The sequence below is a fragment of the Neophocaena asiaeorientalis genome, unplaced genomic scaffold, assembly GCF_003031525.2.
Source record: "Neophocaena asiaeorientalis asiaeorientalis breed wild unplaced genomic scaffold, Neophocaena_asiaeorientalis_V1.1 scaffold136, whole genome shotgun sequence".
In the NCBI taxonomy this organism is placed as follows: Eukaryota; Metazoa; Chordata; class Mammalia; order Artiodactyla; family Phocoenidae; genus Neophocaena; species Neophocaena asiaeorientalis.
This window is the reverse complement of record NW_020185333.1, coordinates 2774223-2800624: the sequence shown is the minus strand read 5'-3', so window position 1 is coordinate 2800624 and position 26402 is coordinate 2774223. Positions and strand designations below refer to the sequence as shown.

General features: G+C 35.9%; 1 protein-coding gene across 1 annotated transcript in view; it reads right to left on the bottom strand.

Annotated features, from left to right (window-relative positions):
• SLC9C1 (solute carrier family 9 member C1) overlaps positions 1–25671 on the bottom strand; it is a 93506-nt gene extending 67835 nt beyond the window's left edge. The window contains exons 1-6 of the mRNA XM_024735320.1: positions 25512–25671; positions 24260–24360; positions 21408–21536; positions 11548–11713; positions 8615–8743; positions 3510–3671 (exon numbers count right to left, since the gene is read on the bottom strand). Of these exons, the coding sequence (XP_024591088.1) occupies positions 3510–3671; positions 8615–8743; positions 11548–11713; positions 21408–21536; positions 24260–24360; positions 25512–25671 (847 nt within the window). The remainder of the gene's footprint in view (positions 1–3509; positions 3672–8614; positions 8744–11547; positions 11714–21407; positions 21537–24259; positions 24361–25511) is intronic.
• Positions 25672–26402: the final 731 nt, after the last annotated feature.

Genomic DNA, 26402 nt, shown 5'->3' with positions numbered 1-26402 from the left:
AGATCTCATAGAGTTGTGAACTACACAGCGTAATATTCCTTGTGCGCTCCCCTTGTCTAAGAAGAAGAAATTGTTATATATTTATGAGGAGGCAGCAGAGATTATGAGGAAGAAAACTCCAGAAATTTTCAGAAATTTTGAGGAGATATCTTTGGGTTTTCATAGACTATAGAATTGGAAGCTTAAGATAATTCGATCAAGATCTTAGAGAGGAGTGGAGTACCCTGTGAACACTCACAGAGGCATGCTTCTAACATACATATATACAGTCACATATTAAGAAAAACTACAGAGGGATTATACAGCAATACAGTTCTGTAATGGGCTTATTTTTTTTCTCTTAACTAGACATTGTTCTAGTTAACAAGTACAGATTAAAATTTTTGTTTTAATATTGAAGAATATTATGGATATGCCACTTTGATCATTATTGCCATGTTTATCAAATTGTCATACATGGATCTGTTTTGTGCCCCTTCTGTTTCTTTGGTTTACTTTGTATTCCCCTGTTAATAGCAGGTGTATTTTAATTACTAAGGCTTATTAAATGTTTAATACTTACCTAATTGTAAAATTCTTCACTTTAAAAAAGTTGTCATGCATAGTCTCACAGTTTGTTTCCAGATGAATTTTTTAAATTATTCTGTAAAATTCCACCTCCCTCCAAAATTCTATCATTATTTGATTCAGATTGTGATAATCTTTTTTTTTTTTTTTTTTTTTTTGTGGTACGCGGGCCTCTCACTGTTGTGGCCTCTCCCATTGCGGAGCACAGGCTCCGGACACGCAGGCTCAGCGGCCATGGCTCACGGGCCCAGCCACTCCGCGGCATGTGGGATCTTCCCGGACCAGGGCACGAACCCGTGTCCCCTGCATCAGCAGGCGGGCTCTCAACCACTGCGCCACCAGGGAAGCCCCAGATTGTGATAATCTTAATTTGATGAAATGAACAACATTATCACACTATTGAGTCTTCCTTTCTAGAGATGGAAAATTACAAGTTTTATATTCTTTATTTTAGTTCTGGCTAGGAATGATACCTAAGCCAGAAACTAACACTTTACTTAGTATTTTTGAATCGTGAAGGAAGAGGAAACTGTGGATGTATGTGCTTTGAGGAGATCAAATCCTGGACTACTCTTTATAACTTGTTAAGTAATGGTAAAATTTGGAAAATATTTATGATGACTACCTTGAAGATATTAATATAAACAATAAGCTAGGTCAGGGTAAAAGTTCTTTTACATTAGATTTATATTTACTCATTATCTGTTTTCATGAAATTCTGTCCTAGGATTTTTTTTTTTTTTTTGCTAAAATGTTTATTGAGACATCTTGACTCTAAAAATTTAAAACAATTTTCTTGGAGATAGGGTAGGGGATTATGAGATACAAATTATCATGTATAAAATAAATACGCAACAAGGATCTACTGTACAGTGCAAGGAAATATAGCCATTATTTTGTAATAACTTAGAATGGAGTATAATCTATAAAAATACTGATTCACTATGTTGTACACCTGAAACTAATAGAATATTGTAAATCAATGATAATTCAATTTTTAAAATTAAAATAAATAGATAAAATTATTTCCTTGAGCGTAACTCTTAATCTTGAGGCTATGCTTACTTAATGATGTTAGAGGAAATTATGTTTGCTGGAATATAAATTTGGTAGCGTTAGGAATACACCATTAAAGTAGTATGTAACGAATGTACTTGTACTGACTCATCATTCTCTCACTGTTTATTAATTCATTAACGATTGTGCAACCTCACTAGATTATAATTGGTTTAAATCCAGATTAGTTAGGAAACCTCACATCCCTATGTTCTGCATTTCCTTCCTCAGACATGAAAGTAATGAATCCTGTTACTCTAGCATTTCTAAAAAGAAGCTTTTCTTTGTGTCTATTTAAATTTTATACTTCTCAGAAAACTTGTGTAGCTTTCTGTTTAAGTCCAAACTTCTTGTTAAGTTTATTCCTTGATATTTTATAACTTTTTGCTAATGTAAAGAGAATCAATTTTCATTATGTTTTATAACTAGTTACTGCTGCTTTATAAGAATGCTATTTGATTTATTAATTTTTATATATTTACCTTATATCAAACTATTAAAGAACCTTGTTATCTTAGTTTATTAATTAATTCTCTTGGGTGTTTCTATATAATCTAAAATGTTTTGTCTTAGTTTATTAATTAAGTCTCTTGGGTGTTTCTATATAATCTAAAATGTTGTGACTGATGTAACCATTTTCTCCTTTAAAATATGTATAAACGTCTTTCTTTTTTTTTATTATATTAGCTAGAGCTTCCAGAACTTTTTTTTTAACCTCTTTATTGGAGTATAATTGCTTTACAATGTTGTGTTAGTTTCTGCTTTATAACAAAGTGAATCAGCTACACATATACTTATATCCCCATATCTCCTCCCTCTTGTGTCTCCCCCTCCCACTCTCCCTATCGCACCCCTCTAGGTGGTCACAAAGCACCCAACTTATCTCCCTGTGCTATGCAGCTGCTTCCCACTAGCTATCTATTTTACATTTGGTAGTATATATAAGTCCATGCACTCTCTCACTTCGTCCCAGCTTCCCCTTCCCCTTCCCCGTGTCCTCAAGTCCATTCTTTACGTCTGTGTTTAATCACGGATATGAGGCTAGGAAACACTCTTATTCCTAAATGTAATGGAAAGTCATAGTGTAATTTGGGAAGTAAGTATTATCACACATGCCAACTCCAAATCATTTGTGGAGCTGTCTAAAGGGCTGGGTTGAAAGTGATTCTGAGGCTCTGTCAGGGAACAGTGATATGGCTAACTATCATTGCCTGCCATACTTCCGTGAGAAGGGAGTTGTGGTAAATGGATTAGTAATGTTGATAGAGTTTCTAATGTTTAGCCTTCCTTGATCTCTTCTATTTTTATTTCCTTTTTGACTGAAGAGTTACCAAGAAAAGTTTTTTTAAATTTCAGGCAGTTAGAATGTTTATTTTTAAAGACCCTCCTTTTGTAGTTAGCATTTAATTGCATTATGGTTGAGCAATGTTTGAAATTTTATTGTAATGTTCTTCTAGTCTAGTTTATTTCTGTTAATGTCTATATGTATATGTAAAGGATAAGTATTCTGTTTTGGAAGATAAAAATCTTTATATATCTTGTGAGCCAAGCATTTGAGTTTTATTTAAATCTTTTTATAGCCATAGTCATTTTTTTGTCCACTTGGTTATGAAATTATCTAGGAAAGGCATGTTAAAGTATCTCATTGTAATTATGATTTTGTCAAATTTCTCTTGTCATTTATAATTGTCTTTATATATCTTGGTGCATTGTTTCCCATTGTACACATATTAATAGTTTTAATCTCCTTTGATACATTATTTTCAAAAATATTCCTTCTAGATCAGTTGAATTTGTTTTTTTGCCTTTTTGGCCTAAATATTTCCCATATCTTTATTTTCAATTTTTCTACATCATTTAATTTTAGGCAATGCCCTCTTACTTACAAATATAAAAGATGAGGTACAGAATTGAAATGCTGAGACTTATATGATTCACATCATCTCCAAAAACAGTAGACAACCACAATTGTACCAGTTTTGAAGTTAGAATTCCAAACAAGAGACTTGCTATACAATATGACCAAATTTTATCCATGATACTATAGGCTGTAAGAAAGGGGAGTAAACAGGAAATAATTAATAGAACTTACTTGCTCTTAATTTTAAGTGATAATCTGGGTCAACTTTCCTTTTTGTCATTATCTTTAAAAATAGCTCATAGTCTTTGGGGTAGATGTAGGGTATTTTCTTATTCTTAAATTGAAAGAGTTTCTTTTCAAATGTTAAAAGTCAGACACAAATTTGTAAAATTTTATCAGTTTAGTTTAAGAGCTTTTTTCAGTCCCCATTAGGGAATATATGTTTATTCAGTGCCAAAATTGTAATACATTTTGGAAAAACAGTAACGAAGAAGAAGTAGAAAGTCTCTAAACCCATGGAACTTATTTTCCAGGTCTAACGTAATACACACAAAGAAATACAAAACAAGGAATGCCTCTGAGTCCCAGCTGAGTGAATTTCCTATATTATCTTGGCCTGCCAAACCAATCCAATTGGTTCCTTATTGTTGGGCATTTCATTGTTTCCAGTTTTTTCCCTGATAAGCAATGTTGCAGTGTGTATTTCTGTACATAATTATTTTGTAATTCTCTGATTACTTCCTTAGTCCCCAGAAGTGGAATTACTACACTAAAGGATAGTTGATCCTTTATCGATATTATTATATCTTGCCAAATTGCTTTCTATAGTCGTTATGATGCCCTTCCCAGGAAAACAGGAAACCTAAGCCCTTGATAGCCTTGATTGCCGGAATCAGGCATTTTCAGTGGGTGAAGAAGTCCTTCCCACCTTTACAGGGTGAGGAACAGAGGAGCAAAGTTTGAATTACAGATGAGAGTGGGTCTTGGGGTCAGGAAAGCCTGAAGGGTCAACTTCAACAGAATATGTGAAGAGCAAGAACAAAATCGAAACAAAGAATGGCCAACAGAAAACAGCAACAGCAACCACATCGAAAAACAAGGCTAAATTTGGGGAAGTAAATCCTAGAGCTATGCTCTTAGATAGTAAAATGAAGAAGAAAGAATCCATTTATGAATCCTTAATCATGTCCACTGGTGGAGAGGGCACTGTTAAGAGTACTGAGGCTATTTAGATTCTTTCTCTACCTAGTCTCATTCCTATGGCTGAAAGGGAGCCACGGTTTCTAGATATGCCAAGCAGAAAGACTTAACATCCATAGGGATAGTGTGAACTTGGGAGAATTTCATGAATGACCCTCTAAGTCACATCCATTCTAGGTATGGAGTTGACCATGATGATAATTTTGGGAATCCAGCACCTCCTGTAAATGAAACAGGCTGGAGGCCGACTCTGGTTTCAGAAGGATGCAGGGAACTGGAGTTAAAAGACCCAGTTTAAAAGTTGCTTTCCCCTTTAAGAAAGAAATATAGCTCTTAATGAGTACAATATATGCTGAATGGATTTATTAGGTCAGGAAAAGCCTCAAAGCAAATCCATTATTTCTTACAATGTTCTTAAACTTCTAATATACAAATAGGAAAAGGTAAGAACCTCTGAGTGTAGTAACTTCTTGGTTTTCCCTATTATGAAATATGTGTTCACTTCAAAGATAGAGCAATACTGTTTAAACAATTACATGTTATAAAATAATGATTACTATGAAAATTACTGTTTCACAGTTGTGTTAACTGATATAAATGAAATGCCAGTAAAACTTATCAAGAACCTTTCTTAAGGAAAATTCTCCTATTAAAAATTCAGAGAAAGTCCTGATGTCAAAGAAAATAAGTTCACTTTTCTCTTCTTTCTACAGCAGACAGTTGTAATAAAATGTTGTTACTATTATCATTTTAACAGTGATTACTTAAAAGTTTTTACTCCTCTGAAATCTAATTAAAAACAAAATTCTATTCCATTGATTATAGTCAAACTTTTGAGGCAAGCTCCACAAAAGCAAGGACTATTATGTTCATGGCTGAATCACCAGGGCCTAGGATAGGAGCTATCACATAGTACATATCAACAAGTAACTGTTGGATTAATGAATGAATTAACTTCCAAATCAGTACTTTTCTTTTTTCTTTTCTTTTTTTTTTTTTTTTTTTTTTTTTTTTTTTTTGCTTCTCAGTGAATATCAAGAAAGTTCTTTTGATTAGATTGTAGATGTTGCCTCTGATAAAGTTCCCTGAAATTCTGTGATCAGTATTTACTATCTTAAATGGGACCTGGTAGAATACTAGATCAGGTATAGGGGCTGGGCTTGGATCCTTCTGACCAGCATGTATGACTACATTTTACATTTTTCAGTTTTCCCCAAGGGTGGCTCTTGAGTTTTTAAGATGCTTCTGAATATAAACATTTCTTTTTTGTTCACCTTATTCATCTTCAGGAAGGCCTTATCTGCAGCAAGTTTTATGGTAAAAACTCTCTAAGTGCTGTATGGTGTCACCTCGTTTTGTACTTTGGATTTTGGAAAAGGTTGTATGTAGGTAGTTGGTTTGGTTTTCTTATACACCACAGATGGCATATATGAAGCATTTAAAGAGGATGTACCTTCCTGTGCTAAACTGGGGTTCCAGTTGATGTTCCAAGCTGCCATGTCCTGGGTAAAATAATTGGATACAGAGCAATGTTGAAAGCAAGTGCTTCTTATGCACAAGTAGGGTAATTAATTGTCCACCACCTGAACCAGCTCCCTAGAGGAAGACATGAGAGGGGTGATTCTTTTTGGAAAAGAATAGTCAGTAATCAAAACAGTATGGTATACCAGTACTGTACCATTTTGATTACTGTAGCTTTGTAGTATACTCTGAGGCCAGGGAGCCTGATTCCTCCAGCTCTGTTTTTCTTTCTCAAGTTTGCTTTCGAGGTCTTTTGTGTTTCCATACAAATTAAAAATTTTTTTGTTCTAGTTCTGTGAAAAATGCTATTGGTAATTTGATAGGAATTGCCTTGACTCTGTAGATTGCCTTTGGTAGTATAGTCATTTTGACAATATTGATTCTTCCAATCCAAGAACATGTATATCTTTCCATCTGTTTGTGTCATCTTTGACTTCTTTCATCAGCATCTTACAGTTTTCAGAGCACAGGTCTTTTGTCACCTTAGGTAGGTTTATTCCTAGGTATTTTATCTTTTTTGATGTGGTGGTAAATGGGATTGTTTCCTTAATTTCCCTTTTTGATCTTTCATTGTTAGTGTATAGAAATTCAACAGATTTCTGTGTATTAGCTTTGTATCCTGCAACTTTACCAAATTCATTGATGAGCTCTAGTAGTTTTATGGTAGTGTCTTTAGGATTTTCTGTGTATAGTATCATGTCATCTGTGAACAGTGACAGTTTTACTTCTTCTTTTCCAATTTGGATCCCTTTTAATTCTTTTTTTTTTTTTCCTCTGATTTCTGTGGCTAGGGCTTCCAAAACCATGATGAATAAAAGTGGGGAGAGAAGACATCCTTGTCTTGTTCCTGATCACAGAGGAAATGCTTTCAGTTTTTCACTATTGAATGTGATGTTAGCTGTGTGTTTGTCATATATGGCCTTTATTATGTTGAGGTAGGTTCCCTCTACACTCACTTTCTGGAAAGATTTTATCATAAATGGATGTTGAATTTTATCAAAAGCGTTTTCTACATCTATTGAGATGATCATATGGATTTTATTCTTCAATTTGTTAATGTGGTGTATCACATAGATTGGTTTGCAGATACTGAAAAATCCTTGCATCCCTGGAATAAATCCCACTTGATCATGGTGTATGATCCTTTTAATGTATTGCTGGATTTGGATTGCTAGTGTTTTGTGGAGGATTTTTGCATCTACGTTCATCAGTGATATTGAGTGATATTGGCCTGTAATTTTCTTTCTTTCTTTTTTTTTTGGTACCTTTGTCTGGTTTTGGTATGAGAGTGATGGTGACTTCATAGAATGAGTTTGGAAGTGTTCTTTCTTCTGCAAGTTTTTGGAATAGTTTCAGAAGAATAGGTATTAATTCTTCTCTAAATGTTTGGTAGAATTCACCTGTGAAGCCATCTGGTCCTGGTCCTTTGTTTGTTGGGAGTTTTTGAAATCACAGATTCAATTTCAGTGCTTGTAATTAGTCTGTTCATATTTTCTATTTCTTCCTGGTTTGGTCTTGGGAGATTGTACCTTTCTAAAAAATTGTCCATTTCTTCTAGGGTGTCCATTTTAGTGGCATATAGTTGCCTATAGTAGTCTCCTATGGTCCTTTGTATTTCTGTGGTGTTGGTTGTAACTTCTCCTTTTTAATTTCTAATTTTATTGAGACTACACTCTGAGCACCACTGAAAGCATGGGGAAGGGACATATAAGATGCTCATGGGAGTGCTGGTAACTGTATTTCTGGTCCTGAATGATAATTACTCATCTGTATACCTTATAAATACTTTATAATCACGCATTATAGTGTGCATATATCATTTATTTCATACACACAAATGCACACATACACATATGATAAAGGAAATAACATACTTATTGTTCAGGGCTATCTGAATGTGGTAAATGAGCTTCCAGGCATATTACAGTCTCTTTGCTTACAAGCACTGTGCTCAGGCCTTGTAGATGGCTGTATAACTCACATTTCCTCCCTGAGCTGACAGCTTTCTGTATTGCCTGCAGGGAGATAGTCCCAGGGTGAAGGGAAGGGAAGCCACCTCCTCTTGCCACTGGTGGATGCACTACCTGGCTTTTCTTTTGAGTTCATTTTCAACGCATAAAAAACAACATCCCTCATTCTTGTTATCAAGCATTCTGATTCAGCCTAGGCCTGTGGAATGTTGCTTCTATATGCATCCTCGTGAAAAGTCCCACCTCAGCCTCACAACAAAACTACAACAGATATTAAATAAGGGATGTGTGGTAGTGCTTTGTAAAGAGTAAATCATTATACTAATACGACTATGTTTGTATAAGCATAACTTATGGTAAGGTGTTACAAAATCCATGTAAACTTTCAGAAAATACAGGATTCTAATTTTAAGAAATTAAGAAAAAAATAAGTCCTTACCTAAGGAATAGTTTACTTTTTTTTGCAAGCCTAAGTTAATATCCATAATACTAGTAAACACTATTAAAGACACTATAGAGGTCATCAGACTTTCTCCATTAATTAAATTGATGAGGCCTCTAGAAAGACCTGCAGAAGGAAAAATATTTTTTTAAGGTGGGAAAAACTTCATCAATGTTGAAGAATAAAATTTTATCAGCAATTAGAAGGATATTCAGCTATGTATTTATATCACATACTTTTCCTACATACTTAAGTATACTTTAGTCATGTTTGTAAACTCCCTTCAAGGAAATTTCATTATGTATCAACAACAAGATAAGTCTAGATCACCGTGATTAGTTACCAAATTAATTGTGGTTGATTATAGTTTATGTAAGTAAGATAATCAACTAGAGCTTTCATTCCTTGTTTCAAAGCACAGATGAAAACATTAAATTTATTACTTTTAATTCTGAGACTTGGCTTATATAAATACATACATCATGCATTTAAGACAAGAAAAAAATGATGGTGGAGGAATAAAGTATATTTATAAACTAAGGCTTTATACCACAGTACCTAATCAAAGTATTAAGGCAATTGTCCTGATAATCACACTATAATTAGACATTGTCTGACTTTCCCATACATCACTTTCAATGGTTTTAGAAATCAAGCTCCATTAATGGAGAGCACCCTGATATAATCTACTTCCATCCTCATCCTCCTCTATTTATGATGATATTCTAAGTTTAGATATCCATCAATTATCATTTTTTCTTTGCTATTCAATGTGCCTGTAGGGGCAAAACTATAACTTTGAGCACCTTTAATGATTTTCAAAATGTCCATAGAAAGGAAATATTATTAAGGAAATGGTAAAAGCCCTCCCTGTGAACCAACCACTCTATAGTTGTGATCACAATCTAATACAGTAAGTATGCTGTTGGAAGAGAAGAAAAGCCAAAGCAGTCTGTTCCTGTGGAAGTTCAATTGCCTTGATGGTCCAATTCTTCACCTCTCCCTTCATCCAGGCCCTCTGTGTAAGATGTTGCAGTTTCTCTCACCAAAGAGTTCTGTTTTTTAAATTTAAAAAAATTATTATTATTATTTTTTAATGAGACTTGATGAAAGCAGAGGCTTGAGGAAGATTTCTGCTTCCTCTCTCTTGGATCCCTGCCACCACCATGGCAGCATTCCCTGGCTACCCTTCTGGAGGAATGTGAGAAATACATGGAAGAAAGGTGGATCTTCCTAGTTGAGGCCATCCTAGATCACTTAGTCCCCAGATGACCCTCCAGCTGACTGGAGATTCATTAGTAAGCCTAGCCACAATCAGTGGAGCCCAGCCCATGCCATCAGGGAGAGTGGGAGGGAGGGAGATGCAAGAGGGAAGAGATATGGGAACATATGTATATGTATAACTGATTCACTTTGTTATAAAGCAGAAACTAACACACCATTGTAAAGCAATTATACTCCAATAAAGATGTTTAAAATATATATATATATATATATAATTGTAGTTTTAAGCCACTATGTTTTGGTGGTGTCTTTTTAGTCAAAAACAAAGACAAAGACAAACCCTAACTGACACTGTTGTATAACTATTCCATTTTAGAAAATGGGGCTATAACAAAATGTGAGTATTTGGAAATAAATAACAGACAAGGAACATAAGAGAAGTCAGTGGACCCTAAAAAGCTTAAGACAATGTGAATGTATTCATGTACTCCAGACATTGGCCTGGGCAGATTTTATTTTTGAGAATAAAGTAAAAAATATATAAAAGTCTTGCTTTGAAAACTCAGAAAAAATGTTGCCAAGAGAAAGATACTTTATTTTAAAAAAATTTTTTTAAGATGCAAATTGAGGAGAAAAATAAAATTCCAAAAGTAACAACAAGATGGCCAAAGTTTATGAGAACGACCTTGTAACTCAACTCAAAGAAATTATTTAAATTCAACAATGGTAAGCCAGGAAGTCAGTGGAATAAGTAACTAGATTCCAATTAAGAGGAGTATGGAATTCTCTTAGGTAGCATAGAACTCTTCCAAATCTTTTGAGTAGGAAAGGGCCTGACATTGACAGTATCATAGAAGCAGGGTTGCGGGACAGACAAATCTCCTTGACTTAAAGATCTGGCTTTTCTTTATTCACATAGGTACAGTTGAGGTTTCTGCACTACTCTGTTTCTACTTGCCTCAGAGAGCTCTTTCCTTTTCAAGTGGCCATAAAAATTATGTGTGTGTGTATGTGCATGTATGTGCCATATTAAAATTATACTTTAATTCTACTTTAAAGCAAATGTTTTTGTTCTCATTACTAAAAAATAGCTGAGGGAATACAAATTAGGTAATTTTTTTTTTTTTGAATCAGGCTTTTGGATTTTTTTCTGGGTTACATTGACTTGATATTTTATACTTCTAAATATAGATTTCTTTCTCCTAAAATAGTACACACTGTATCATTAATGATTTTATTGTTTTTGACTTTTTAGGCTTTTGGTCTTAATGGTGACAAACACTTCAAAGACTTTTTCTTTGTTTCTTTTTTTTTTTTTTTTACAAATAGCATTATCTTAACGACAGTGTTTTCAACAGAAAAGGGGTTTTGGGCAATAGAAATGTCACTGCAATGTACATGCAATATTGCGATTCCCCCAGAACTACTCTGTTGGCTCAGGATAGAAGCATGTATAAAGTCAAGGATTACAAATAATCCCCTGCCCAATTCCACAACTGAATGTAAGACTTAAAATACTAAGTAAGCCCATCACTGGCATTTCCTTCTGTTCTAAGCATCACCACCTGAATCTCTATGCTCAATCCCCAATGTCCCAGCACCTCACTTCACATAGTGAAAAGCTATAGTGAACAAAAGATCTTAAAACTAGACAGGTTAAGCATAGAATATATTTTAAATATAGGAAAAGAGAAAAATATACTTACCTAGGTCTTTTATAGAAGATGAAGTCAGCATAGGATCTGAACTCACAAGGATAGCTGAAAATAATAACCATGTGGTGTTTTTCAAAAGTAATTTATTCACAGATGCCAAATACCAAAGAATTAATGTATAATTAATCAAAAAGCCAGGAATTGTAATTAAAAGTATCTGCAAAGAAATTTTACAGATAGAAAAATCAGATGGCATTTGTATTCCAGTTTTAAATGCAGATAATCAGGATACTGGAAATGTAGAATCACATTCAATCCATTAAAGGGAAATTTTAAATTATCTTATTTAACAACTATGTGATTGCACCTCTGGAAATAAGGAACAAATATTGCAATGAGATTCTTAGGACCTAAGAAATACCAGTTACAGGAAATACCACATTATAGTTAAAAAGGAACTTTTATACAATCTACTACATATAAAATAGATAAACAACAAGGTCCTACTCTAAAGCACAGGGAACTATATTCAATATCCTGTAATAAACCATAATGGAAAAAAAAATGAACGTTTAATTTTCTTGATAAGGCCACTGAATATAGATGTATATGTGTGAAGGTATATACATACATACCATATATATATAATATATATATATATACACATTTAACAATGCATAAAAACTGAGACATAGCCTATTAACATAGAAAAAAGAACACAAATTTAGAAAGAAGTTACAAAAGAGGGGAAAAAGAGAAAACAAAATAATAGAAGGAATGTATAGAAAGGGCAGAGGACGCAAAAAAAGATGGGAAGGGGCATTCTGTTATTCTAGGACTGGATCCTGGCCTTCTGCCTTCCCACCATTGTCTTCTACTTTCTCCTATTCTACCTGTGGTGGTTATCTAGCAAGATTTTATTACCAAATGCGCTTGGGAAAATGTGGTGATTGTGCCTTAAAGTACCTATGAGAATTCACAACTACACCCTCATGTTCACTGTAGCATTATTTACAATAGCCAAAACATGGAAGCAAGCTAAATGTCCATCTATGGATGAATGGATAAGGAAAATGTGGTATCTATATAGAATATTATTCAGCCATAAGAAAAAGAAAGAAACCTTGCCATTTGCCACAATATGGGTGGATCTTGAGGGCATATACTAAGTGAAATAAGTCATACAGAGAAAGACAAATAACGTATGATCTCACTTACTTATATGTGGAATCTAAAAAAACAAAAAATTAAATTCATAGATATGGAGAACAGAGGCGGGCAGTGGGGTGGGGTGGGGGGTTGGAGGTGTGAAATGGGTAAAAGGGGTCAAAAGATACCAATTTCCAGTTATAAAACAAATAAAGCATAGGGATGCAATATACAGTATGGTGACTCTAGTTAACAACAATAGTGTATTTCATATTCGAAATTTGCTAAGAAGGTAGGTCTTAAAAGTTCTTATCACAAGAAAAATGATTTGTAACTCTGTGTGGTGATGGATGTTGACTAGACTTATTTTGGTGAGCATTCTGAAATATATACAAATATCAAATCATTATGTTGCACACCTGAAACTAAATAATGCTATATGTCAATTATATTTCAATTTAAAAATAAAATAAAAATGGATAACTAAGAATTTCATAATGATGTTGAAAATGCTCTTACTGCCAATATAAAATTAAAAACAGCAATATCATACATCCTTAATTATATCCTTAGAATTTCAATGAGTAAAATTAAAGACATGTATCCTTTGGGGACTTTCCATAGAGATTACTAATATATCCTCCAAAAAGTTTTACCAACAAACACAGCCACCAGCATGTACTAATCATTCCCATTTAAAACAATTCTCCGGAGAAGTAAAATCAAATAAAATCCCCAGGTTCCTGTCTCAACTTTTGCTACATCAAGAAAAATGAAAAAGCACAAGTTCTTACCTCCTTATTTATTACACATTTATTCACTACCTACTATGCAATGAGGCATTGCAATAGGCACTGTAGAAAGACATACGTAATGCAGTTAATGAAAAAGAGAATTCAGAAGAGCTAAAATATTAGAAGCTATCTTCCTTCTGATTAGTTTAGTCTTTTGTTTGTACAGGGACATTCTTGCAGAGAGTTAGGGTCCAGTTGGGAAATAACTGGACTCTGACTCAGGAGGCCTGGGTGCTAGTCCTGAGTGATTTTGGTTGTCACTTAATCAGACATTTCTAACAATCTTAAAATTGACAGAACAATGACAGAGTGCTTATATGGCATTACTGAGGCCTGACACTATTGAGAGGGAGTCTTTGGTAGATAAAGCTTGATAACAGCATCAGAATGGTGAAAGAAAATCAAAGTCCCCTAGGTAATTTACCTCTAGGGTGGCTGAATTCTCAATTTAAGGTTATGGTGGTCAAGGGAGTTGTATTACTAACTCCTGTTCAAAGGAACAAATTAAAATGAGGCTTTGAGACAAGAGGATTGAGGGTCAGGATATCCAAATCTTTGTTATTCCACCAAATAGCTGTTGATACCTCAATAAATCACATGGTATATTGTTTGCAAAAATGGCTGCAGTAATTCTGCTCCCTGAATCCACACCATTGGGTAGCTATCTTCCATACTGACTGAACAAGAGCAAACATGATGTAACTAGAGACTTAAAAAGTGGGGAGAGGGAAGTGTGGAGGGGCAATATAGGGCTAGAAGATTAAAAGATACAAACTATTATGCATAAAATAAGCTACAATGATATATCGTACAACACAGGGAATATAGCCAATATTTTATAATAACTATAAATGGAGGATAACTTTAAAAAGTTGTGAATCACTATATTGTACACCAGTAACTTAGAAAATGTTATACACCAACTATACTTCAATAAAAATTTTCGCTTAAAAAGCACTAGTAACTTCAAGTTTGCCCTCTCCCACTGATGTTTGAGACTCTGAAATCACCATGTGAAGAAGCCTGGAATAATTGCCTGGATAATGAGATACATGTACAGTGACACTCATTGCCTATAGCCAATATTAACAGTACCAACCAAAAGACATATGAGCAGAGCCATCTAGCTCATCCTACCTCAGCTGACCCCCCAGCTGAACAGAGACTCAGGAGATGGCTTGACAGGGAACACTAGAACCAGCTCAAACTACTATTATATCTCTATTCTTTTCAATTTCATTTTTTTGTAATTTGTCTGAATTTCATTTGCCTGGACTCTGTTTCAAGTGTAAGTTATTTTAATAGTTTTGATTCTAATGTATTTTAGGTAACAGCTTTATACTTGCAAAACTGTATTGATTACTTTGAAAGAAATGCACATCCTGCTTATAATCCAGAGTATTTTTTCTCAAGGTCTTTCCTGGAGGGGTTCAAATATCACATGATTAGGAAATAATCATAATAGTTTGTGAATTAGGATTATTGCTGTTTCTGTGAGTAGTCTTCTCTGTGCTGTTCTTTTACGTGTGGGTGTGGGAAATTTTAGAAGGTGGGTATTTGAAACACAACTTTTATCAATAATTTCCTTTTACTGAACCTAATATATTTAATGATAGCTTTCTTATAGTATCAGAGTGGCATTAAGTGGCATTAAGTTCTGCCAGTCAGATTTTTTTGAGTTACTCTTTTCCTCCATAATTTCTTTCTTGAATCTTCAACATGCTAGACAATTGAAAAGTTATAGTTTATTCACTAAAATATAGAGCTGAATTTACTTTTCCCACACTTTATACTTTTTCCTTGTTTTCTTTGTTTTATAATTTGGAGCAAAGTTTCAAAATGTTTGTATATGGAGGGCAGTGGCAAAGACAGGGGGTGGGGTGCGTAGAAAGACCTCGAGCTCACCTCCTCCCACTGGCACATCAAAATTACAACTATTTACAGAGTAGCTTTTGTTGAGAAAGACCAGAAGACTAGCAGAAAAGATCTTCTACAACTAACTATATAAAGAACAAACCATGACAACCCAAGTGCCCGTCAACAGATAAATGGATAAAGAAGATGTGGTATATGTATTCCATAGACTATTACTCAGCCATAAAAAGAATGGAAGGCACCTATGCTCACCACTATACAACCAATGCAAAAAAGAATGAAATTCTGCCATTTGCAGCAATGTGGACGGACTTAGAAAATATTATGCTTAGTGAAATAAGCCAGACAAAGACCAATACTATATGATATCATTTATATGGGGAATCTAAAACAATTAATACAAATGAATGTATATGCAAAACAGGAACAGACTCACAGACATAGAAAACAAAGTAGTGGTTACCAAAGGGAGAAGGGACAAATTAAGTGTATGGGATTAACAGACACAAACTAGCATGTATAAAATTGTATAGTACAGGGAATTATAGTCATTATCTTATAGTAACTTATAATGGAGTATGTTCTCCAAAAATACTGAATCACACTACATTGTAAACCTGAAACTAATATAATATTTTAAATATTTTAAATCAACTATACTTCAACAAAAAAACAAACCATGAGATGTGTAGAAGGGCCAGAGACACAGTATAGTCAAGATCCATACCCACAGTGAGTGAGCCACAACTAGGAGGATAATTACAATTGCAGAGGCTCTCCCTAAGGAGCAAGGGGTCCAGGCCCTGCATCAGCCTCCCCAGCCTGGGGGTACTGCACCATGAAGATGATTCCTCTAGAACATTTGGCTTTGAAGGCCAGCAGGGCTTGCTTTTGGGAGAGCCAGACGGCTGTGGAAAATAGATACTCCTCTCTCACAGGGCACACACAAAATCTCAGATGCTCTGGGACCCAGGGAAGAAGCAGTGATTTGAAAGGAGTCTGGGTCAGACCCACCTGTTGATCTCGGAGTGCCTCTCAGAGAGGAAGGATGCAACTGGAGCTCACCTTGGAGACATAGACACTGGTGGCAGCCATTTGTGGGACCTTGTTCTACCACACGAGCACTGGTGCTAGCAAGTGCCATTTTGGAATCCTCCCCCTAGCTTATTAGTGCCAGGACCCGGCCCTGCCCACCAGCCCGTTGGCAAAAGTACTGGCACGCCTCAGGCCAAGCAGCTACCTGGGTGAGAATATAGCCCCACCTACCAGCAGGCCAATTTCCTTAACATTCTCTGAGTGTACAACTATCCTGGGACACAGCCCTGTCCACCAGAAGGCCTAGGATCCAACCCCACACACCAATGCACTGGCACTAGTCCTGGGATCCCCTGCCTATCCACAGCCATCTGTAGGGACCTGGCTCTGCCCACCATCAAGCTGGCACTAGCCCCTGGACAAGCCACACCCACCGACGGGCTGCCACTAGCCCCAGGACAATGCAGGCCCCAGCTCTGCCCACCAGCAGGCCAACACACCAATTCCAGGACCCTCAGGGCCCTGCAGCCAGAGAACCTAGGCCATAGCTCCACTCACCAGTGGGCTGGCACTAGCCCCAGGACTCCTCCTCATCTACCAGTGGGTGGAAATGAGTCCAGGGACCACCAGAGCACCAAAGCCATCCAGATCAGCAGGACAGCACTTGCTCCAGGACCCCCTAGACCATGGCCCTGCCCATCAGTAGGCCAACACCAGCTCTGGGACCCAACCACCAAGCCCGTCAGCAAGCTGACACCAGCTCTGAGACATCTTTGACCCCTCAGCTCCCCACCCCCGGGTTCAGCCCTACTCACCAACAGGCCAACATGAACTTTGGGGTACTCCAGACCCTGTAATCAGCTGTGTCAGGAACTGGGCCCACCTACCAGCAGCAGACACTAGACCCAGGATACCAGGTCCCACAACCACCCACTCCAGAACCCAGCTCTGCCCACCAGTGGGCCAACCCTAGCCCCAGGACTACCCAGGGCTCTGCAGGCAGCTGCCTTGTGGCCCGGCCCTGCCCACCAGCAGCTGGCAGCATCCACACAAGGCAGAACCTGGCAACCAACTGGACTGGGGGTCAGCCACATCTACCAGAATGCACACAGTGGTCATCCTCCTTCAACAGAAGGACCCACAAAGCCCACATAGGAAGAGCTCTTAGAGGATACAGCTCTGGTGATGAGAGGAGAGTATGTTGCTGAGTCACAGAGGACTTCTAAAAAAGACCACTTCTCCAAGGTTGGAAAATGTAACTAACTTACCAGATACATATAAATAAAACAGCAAATTAGGCAGAATGAAGCAGCAGAGGAATATGTTCCAAATGAAGGAAGAAGATAAAACCCCAGAAAAACTAAGTGAAGTGGAGATAAGCAACCTACCTGATAAAGAGTTCCAGGTAACGATCATAAAGTTAAAGCAAGAATATTAAAAGCAGCAAGGGAGGGGCTTCCCTGTGGCGTAGTGGTTGAGAGTCTGCCTGCCGATTCAGGAGACACGGGTTCGCACCCCGGTCTGGGAAGATCCCACATGATGCAGAGCGGCTGGGTCCGTGAGCCATGGCCGCTGAGCCTGCGCGTCCAGAGCCTGTGCTCCCCAACGGGAGAGGTCACAGCAGTGAGAGGCCCGCATACCGCAAAAAAAAAAAAAAAAGCAGCAAGGGGAAAGCAACAAGTTATGTACAAGGGAATTCCCAAAAGATGGTCAGCAGACTTTTCAGCAGAAACTCTGCAGGCCAGAAAGGAGTGGCATGATATATTTAAAGTGATAAGAGGGAAAAACCTAGAAACAAGACTACTCTACCCAGCAAGGCTTTAATTAAGGTTTGATGGAGAGATGAAAAGTTTTATAGAAAAGCAAAAGCTAAAAGAGTCCAGCACCACCAAACCAGCTTTACAAGAAATGTTAAATGTACTTCTCTAAGTGAAAAGGAAAAGGCTACAACTAGAAATATGAAAATTATGAAAGGAAAAATCTCATTGGTAAAGGCAAACATACAGTAAAGGTAGTAGATCAACCACGTAAAAGCTAGTAGGAAGATAAAAAGACCAAAGTAGTAAAATCATCTATATCAACAATAAGTAGTAAAGGGATACATAAAGCAAAAATATGTAAAATATGATGTCAAAAACAGTAAATGTGAGGGGAGGAATAAAAATGCAGGGCTGTTGAAATGCATGTGAGCTTAAGAGATCAGCAACATGCATCAATGGAACAGAATGGAAAGCCCAGAAATGAACCCTCACTTATATAGGCAATTAATCTACGACAAAGGAGGGAGAAATATACGATTTGGGAAAGGCAGCCTCTTCAAAAAATGGTGTTGAGAAAACTGAATAGCTACATGCCAAATAATTAAACTGTACTACTCTCTCACATCCTGCACAAAAATAAATTCAAAATGGATTAAAGACTTAAATGTAAGACCTGAAAAACTTCTAGAAGAAAACATAGGTAGTAAGATCTTTGTTATCAGTCTTAGTAACGTTTTTTTTTAGCTGTGTCTCTTCAGGCAAGGGAAACAAAAGCAAAAATAAATAAACGGGACTACATGAAACAAGAAAGCTTTTGCATAGTGAAGGAAAGAAGCTCTCAAAAAAACAAAAAGATCACCTACTGAATGGGAGAAGGTATTTGCAAACAATATATCGAATAAGGGGTTAAGGTCCAAAATGTACAAAGAGCTCATAATACTTAACATCAAAAACAAACAAACAAACCTATTAAGTAATGGGCAGAGGATCTGAATAGACATTTTTCCAAAGAAAACAGAAAAATGGCCAATAGGCATATGAAAATGTGCTCAACATCACTAATCATCAGGGAAATGCAAACCCCTGATTTCGACAATGAGATATCGCCTCACGTCTGTCAGAATGGCAATTATCAAAAAGACAACAAATAAGTTTTAGAGAGGATGTAGAGAAAAGGGAAACCTCACGCACCATTCATGGGAATGTAAATTGGTGCAGCCACTATGGAAAACGGTATGGAGATTCCTCAAAAAATTAAAAATAGAACTACCATATCATCTGGCAATTCCACTTTTGGGTATTTATACAAAGCAAATGAAAATGCTCATTCAAAAAGATATGTGCACTCTATGTTCATTGCAGCATTATTTACAATAGCCAAGGTATGGAAGCAACCTAAATGTTCATCGATAGATGGATAAAGAAGATGCGGTTTATATATGTGTATATATATATATATATATATATATATATATATATACAAAGAACACACAGACACACAATGGAATATTACTCAACCACAAAAGAATGAAATCTTGCCATCTGTGGCAACATAGATGGACCTAGAAGGTATTATGCTAACTGAACAAATGTAACAAAACAGAAACAGATTTATATAGATATAGAGAACAAACAGGTAGCCACCTGGAGAGGGGTTGGGAGAAGGAAAGAAATAGGTGAGGGAGATTAAGACGTACAAACTTCCATTTGCAAAATAAATGATTCACAGGTATGAAATGTACAGTGTGGGTAATATAGGCAATAACTATTTAATATCTTTGTATGGTGACATATTGTAACTAGACATCGTGATGATCATTTTGAAAAGTATATAAATATCAAATCACTGTGTTGTATAACAGGAACTAACACAGTGGTATAGGTTAATTATACTTCAAAAATAAACAAACAAGCAACCAAACTCATAGAAAAGGAGATCAGATTTGTGGTTACCAGAGGCAGGGTGGGGGGGGTGTGAGAGGGAGAATTGGATGAAGGCAGTCCAGAGGTACAAAACTTTCAATTATAAAATAAATAAGTAGTAGGGATGTGATGTACAACAATATGATGAATATAATGAACACTGCTGTATGTTACACACAAAAGTTGTTAAGAGAGTAAATCCTAAGGGTTCTCATTACAGAGAAAAATATTTTTTTCTATTTCTTTAATTTTGTATCTGCATGAAATGATGGATGTTCACTAAATTTATTATGATAATCATTTCATGATGTATACAAGTCAAATCATGATGTACCCCTTAAACTTATATGGTGCTCTATATTGATTATATCTCAATAAAACTGGAAGAAGAAAAATGATTTTGTAAAAATTGAATGTCCATATGAAAAAAAAAAAATGAAACAGAACACCCAACTCACATCATATAAAAAAATTAACTCAAATTGGATCTTAGACCTAAATGTGAAATCTAAAACTGTTAAACTTCTAGAAGAAAACATAGCAAAAGATCTTAGTGACCTTAGAATAGGCAAATAATTTTTAATAGGACATAAAAACACAAATTCTAAAAGAAAAATTGATGAATTGAACTTGATCAAAAGTAAAAACTTTTGGAAAAAGGAAAACTACAGTGGTATCAAAGTGGAGACTTATTTTTGATTGTGAATCTAAGTCATACATGGAAGACAATGAAACTGTTATGTAAATCTTGAGGAACCTGCTAAAAACAATATGTAATGGATTTTTTAATCAATTTAATTGAATATAATTTATCTTGCTTAGGAATGACTTTTGAAAGTAATGCCTGTAATAGTCACTATGCAAATTTTTTCACCTGGCATCTATTTGAGACTTTAATAATAAGGCTATAGAAATGATTTCCTACTTTTCTCTTTGAATTAATATTCAAAAGAAACATACTATATAGAAATGACAAGTAATGAGAAAGTTAGTCTTTGCACTTGTACCCCATGACCTTGCAAATGACTATCTGTACCAAAAATTGCATAACATTTGGACAGAATTTCTAAGGTAAATCAAATGAAATTGAATCATTAAAGAAGAGAAAGTTGGATCAGTACTTACCTCTCTGAGGCATTGATGAGGGATTGACTTCAAAGAAGTCTGAGGGAATTTTCTAGGATAATGGAAATTTATATATCTTGATAGGTTGATATTTGTCAAAACTCATCAAACTGTACTCTCAAAATGTATGCATACTACTGCATATAAATTATACCTAAATATAGTTGATTTTTAAAAATGTAAAAAAATCTGAACATAGATAACATGTAGTACATGAGTGAATAATATTATTGAAAATAACACTTCTTACCTGCCAAAATAACTTGTGGAGCAGGTAAACATCCATGTCAAATGCAACATTAAAGAGAATTATTGGTGTAAATATATCAAAAAATAAATGTGGATCCATCCACTCTATGGCATCTGCATATTTTTGGACCTAATAATATAAAAATGTTATTTTCTCATTTATCTGTTGGTCTATTAGCATGGAATACATGCCAGGCACTCCTATGCCTAGCACAAGAAAAAAAGATAAATCACAACATAGTAAGTGCTAAAGTCTTAACTCTTGGATTTTCATAATTTTGCATCAGGTCATTACCAACTACAGCAAAAGGTTAATGAACATCTCTATGCTTCTTTTTCTTTTTCTTTTTTTTAAGAATAGATATAGGAAACAGTTTGACAAAAGTACTAAAGTGTATGTAGGAGATTTTCAGGCATACAAGAGAAAGAAAGAGATTTCAGGTAGATGGATGCACAAAATCCACAAAGGAGTAAACAATCGTATCAATTTCCAGAAACTACATAATTAGCCCTGGATTATACAGAAGATGTGTATGGAAGAATAGCAGGGATAGAGACCGGGAAGGTAATGCAGATTATGAAATAACCAATTAATGGTGTTTATCATAAAATATTTAGTTGATAGTTTTAAATCCTATATGGGCATCTATAACAAAGCAGGACCCTATGGGGCCTTCCCCAGAGAGATGTCTCCCTTATATCCTCTGCTTTAGGTCCTCTCTGAAGTACCTAGATAATAGTATCTCATGCGCATTTCCTGAGTTGTTTTACAGATGCAAACCCCCGCACCAAATGAAAGAAATTAACACATCCCTTCAGGAGTCTGGCTGGAACCAGGAAATATTTGCAACAATTTTTGATCTTTTTACTTTACCTCACCATCAACCAATCAGAGAATTGTGCATGAGCTCATCACATACCCTTGGACTCCCTCCCTTTGCCTTGCTTTTAAAAATGCTTTGCTGAAACCCATGGGGGAGTTCAGGCTTTTTGAGCACTAGCTGTCCCATATTCCTTGTACGGCACCTTACAATAAACGCTGCACTTTCCTTCACCACAACCCACTGTCAGTAGATTGGCTTTACTGCCCGTGGGCAAGCAGACCCAGTTTGGTTCGTTAACACATCCATTCAACATTCACTCATTGAGGAAACACTGAGTACCTACTGTGTTAGGCTCTCTCCTTGCATTTGGGAAATGATTCTTCATGGGTCTCTTGTGTTTCTCTGTATGCTATGGATGGAGGCACTGACTGCTTTTCTTCCAGGAATATTTTCTTTCAAGAATATTTGTATGGCTAACAGCTTTGGAAGATAAAGCAAGTGTCTCCCTCCAGAGAAAAAGGCAGGTTTACTATACTGTCCAGTGTTATAAAGATATTATCTCTCTCTGGAGCAAGAGGGCAGATGAGCTCACTGCCCATCATAAAATATTCAAGTTCTCTAAGCTCAGATTTCTTCTCCTATAAGGCAACCCATTGTGTATGCAGGTTTCACCTTGCCCTCTTTACTTCTCCCTGTGGGGCTCATGGAACAGGGGCAAGAAAATGCTGAGACTCTGGCTTCTGTTATTGCTATGAGTAATAAAGTCCTTTGTTTCTAGCCCAGGAGTCTCGTGTCTTTTGCCAGGACCATGAAACTGTGGCAAGCAAAATTATTAGATTGAAAGTTGAGTAAAATCTTAGACCGTTCACAGTTCTCAACATATGGTCTCTTCCTTTAAAGAGTTGTTGACAAATAGTGAAGTTTATAGAAGTACTTAAAATTGCATTTATGTCAAAAATCAGATGATTATAAAACCTGTTCATGACAAATGAAGGAGTAATCTGCTTCTGGTTCTGGCATGGATACATGGTTTCCATTATGGTTTTTAACATCACTGGTTAAATTTGTTTGGGAAAGTCAATCATTTTCACACACGTTCGTATTTATATACTGATTAACTATGGCAGGTGTTGGCAAACTATGGGCCCTGGGAACAAATCTGGCTCAATGCCCGTTTTCGTAAATAAAGTATTATTGGAATACAGCCATACCAATTTACTTATGTATTGTCTATGGCTGCTTTTAAACTACAATGGCAGAGTTGAGTAGTTGTGACAGAGAGCATATGGCCTTCATAGTCTAAAATATGCACTATATGGCCTTTTACAGAAAACGCTTTGCCGCCAACCCCTGGGCTAGAGGACTATTTAATGTGTCAATAATGCATTCTATATTCCTTGTAGTAAGCATATTGTCTCTCCTTTACCTGACTCCAGCTGCTCCCAACTATTTAGTAATACTGTATATGCCTTGACTATATACTTTGTCTTGTTCCTCACTTCCAGCTCCATGTAAGAGGTTCAGTGTATGTTTCTTGAAATATTCTAAGGCAGGTGCACTTAGAGAGTAGCCTCTATTCTAATGGGAACACTATGAAACATTCCCAAGGCAATAGATTTGTTCAATGTCAGAATTCTCTTGCCACTAGAGTCCTGTATCAGTAGCTCAAAGTCTCTCTGGGCTTCTATCTTGTTTACCAATTTCTTGTCTAAGGTTTTGAATTATGATGAAATACTCAGCTACTCACATTCTTAGCAGCTGTACGTGTACTCCTTCTGAATTGCCTACCTAGTTTCAGACCTAGGCTCTGTTTTGACTATGTTACCTGGATTTCAGCTCTTTCATGCATGGTTCCTTCTTCTACACAGCTGATATGATGTTATCCACATCATAAGCATCTATCAACTGGCAGAGCAGTGAAGAAATATGTTTACAAATTTTCTTAAGCCATCTTTGTATTTATATGAATCTTAGATATAGTCAGATATATAAAATATTTACTATATTTACTCATATTTACTATACACACCTGGTCAGATGTAAAACTTAACATTTCAAAACTGCATCCAAATAAAAATAATATCACAGGGAGAGGAATTGGAAAGTCTTTCAAGTGTAGGTTCAAAAATGCTGCAAAAAAATATGTCTATTGAAAGGCAGTGAAATACCACATTTATAGAACTTTAATTGGACATGACTTCTTAATACTGAGGACAATGAAATACTGCACCACCCCTTACTTGCTACATTCCTGTAACTGAAACCCTCCCTCACACTTAAGCATATAGAATCAGTATAATTGGTCATCCACTAAATTCATGCTTTACTTCTTTTACGAAGTCTATCATTTTCTTAGAATCTTTATTAAATATTGCTAGTAATCGTTCGTTCTTGTGTTCCTACTAAAATATTTACAGCAGTTTATGTACATGCTATAAATCAGATATTCATTTCTTTAGCAATCCTGCAATGAGGGATTAATAAATTACTAAACTTAAATGAAATATCCTGGCTGATTCCCAAGATAACAATGAGGAATTAGTATAATAATTTAATAATGAGAAAAACTAGCTATCTATTACTAATTACCTACTACCCATTAGAAAGCCTATAAAATGAGTATTTAACTTTGTTTATAATTTTTTTCAAGGTGCAATAAGTAGTATCACAGCATTTCCTTCAGTTTAATGTTTCTAATTCTTTGTAATACAATTCCTAATCAGGTCAAAAGCACATGCAAAAAATGTGCTTTCTTTTGATTTCTACAGTGTTCTTTTCTTCTCATAAAAGCTGGGCATAATTTACCATTTGGACAAAACCTAAGGGAACACCTACCAAGGGGTTAAAAAGTAACTGAATCATTCAGAAGACCTATCACTTTGAAAATTCTTTTTCCAAGTGAAGAAATCTGTGGGACACCTAATTTTAAAATATGAATGAAATTCTAGTTTATGATGACACAGGTAACAATAAAATCCCTAACCTTTGATTTTCTGCTTATCTGGTTCAATTCTCCACATCACTTAAATCTAACCACGACCTAGCAAGTAAGAAGGTATGAATACTTTGAACTCAATAGAGGTGAAGACTGTGGATCAGATCTACATGGTCTCTCCTCAGGGGCAGATTACCGTTGGATTCATTTGATTGAAAATCTTGGTATAGAGGTATGAATTTAGAAAAAAAAATCTAATTTCCTATTATTGCTACTTTTCTTAATTCTCTATGGTGACATTTACAAAATACAAGCACAAAACACACTTAAAAAGAATTACACCTACCGCCAATTGTACAGGTCAAAGACAATATTAGAATGATGTCAGGGAGGTCCTGAGAAGTTTTCGTGAATGTATTCCTAAAAATATCCAGCCATATGTTGGTAAATCCTTTGTTAAGAAAAGTGAAATTAGAAACAGGGCCATTCATCCTGTGGTTTCTCATAGGCCGTCTGAATCCAACTCTTAGGACTCTCTGCAAAACTCACCTAGGACAAAAAGAACATAAGATTTTCCTTCTTGGTGGCCTTCTACAGCTTTTCTTAAAAAATAAATAGAAAGCCTATATTTCTCTTTAGTTATTTCTAGTGATTTCTTAGGGTGTGCCAAAATTAGGGATGCCTCCCTCTTCTATGATGTTTCCAATTTAGATGACAGAAGAATTATAACCCCAAGTGATAGGGACGAGCCAGTGTCATCCTGTGTTCTTATGATGCCAAGCACTACTCAGCTATTTTCATCCTGTATCTATCCAGCTGAAAAGAGGATTTTTCATCTAACCAGTCACCAGGACCACAAGCTGGTGCAGGTTACTTAGTTCTGAGGATGGACAACTAGGGGTCTGCTCTCAGCTTATCTGAGCCTCTGGAAGCATGTTCCGGCAGCTATTCCAAAGTAAGAAGTGGTGGTGGTGAGAATATTCTGATCTCTTTTGTTGTTCTATCCCGACAGAAATTAATAGACTATGATGATGTTTAATAACAGCCTTCTTTTATCTCCTCTGAGACATTGATAGGCCATGTTTTCTCTAACTTTTAAATATTTTTATAGCAACCAAGGACCTAAGAAAAATATTGAAAACAAGATGATTTAAAACAAGGGAGTTGTTACATGTTTCTATTGTTACTTCTTGGAAAAGGAACAAGGGCCATGGTGTGTCTTGGTTTGAAGAAATAG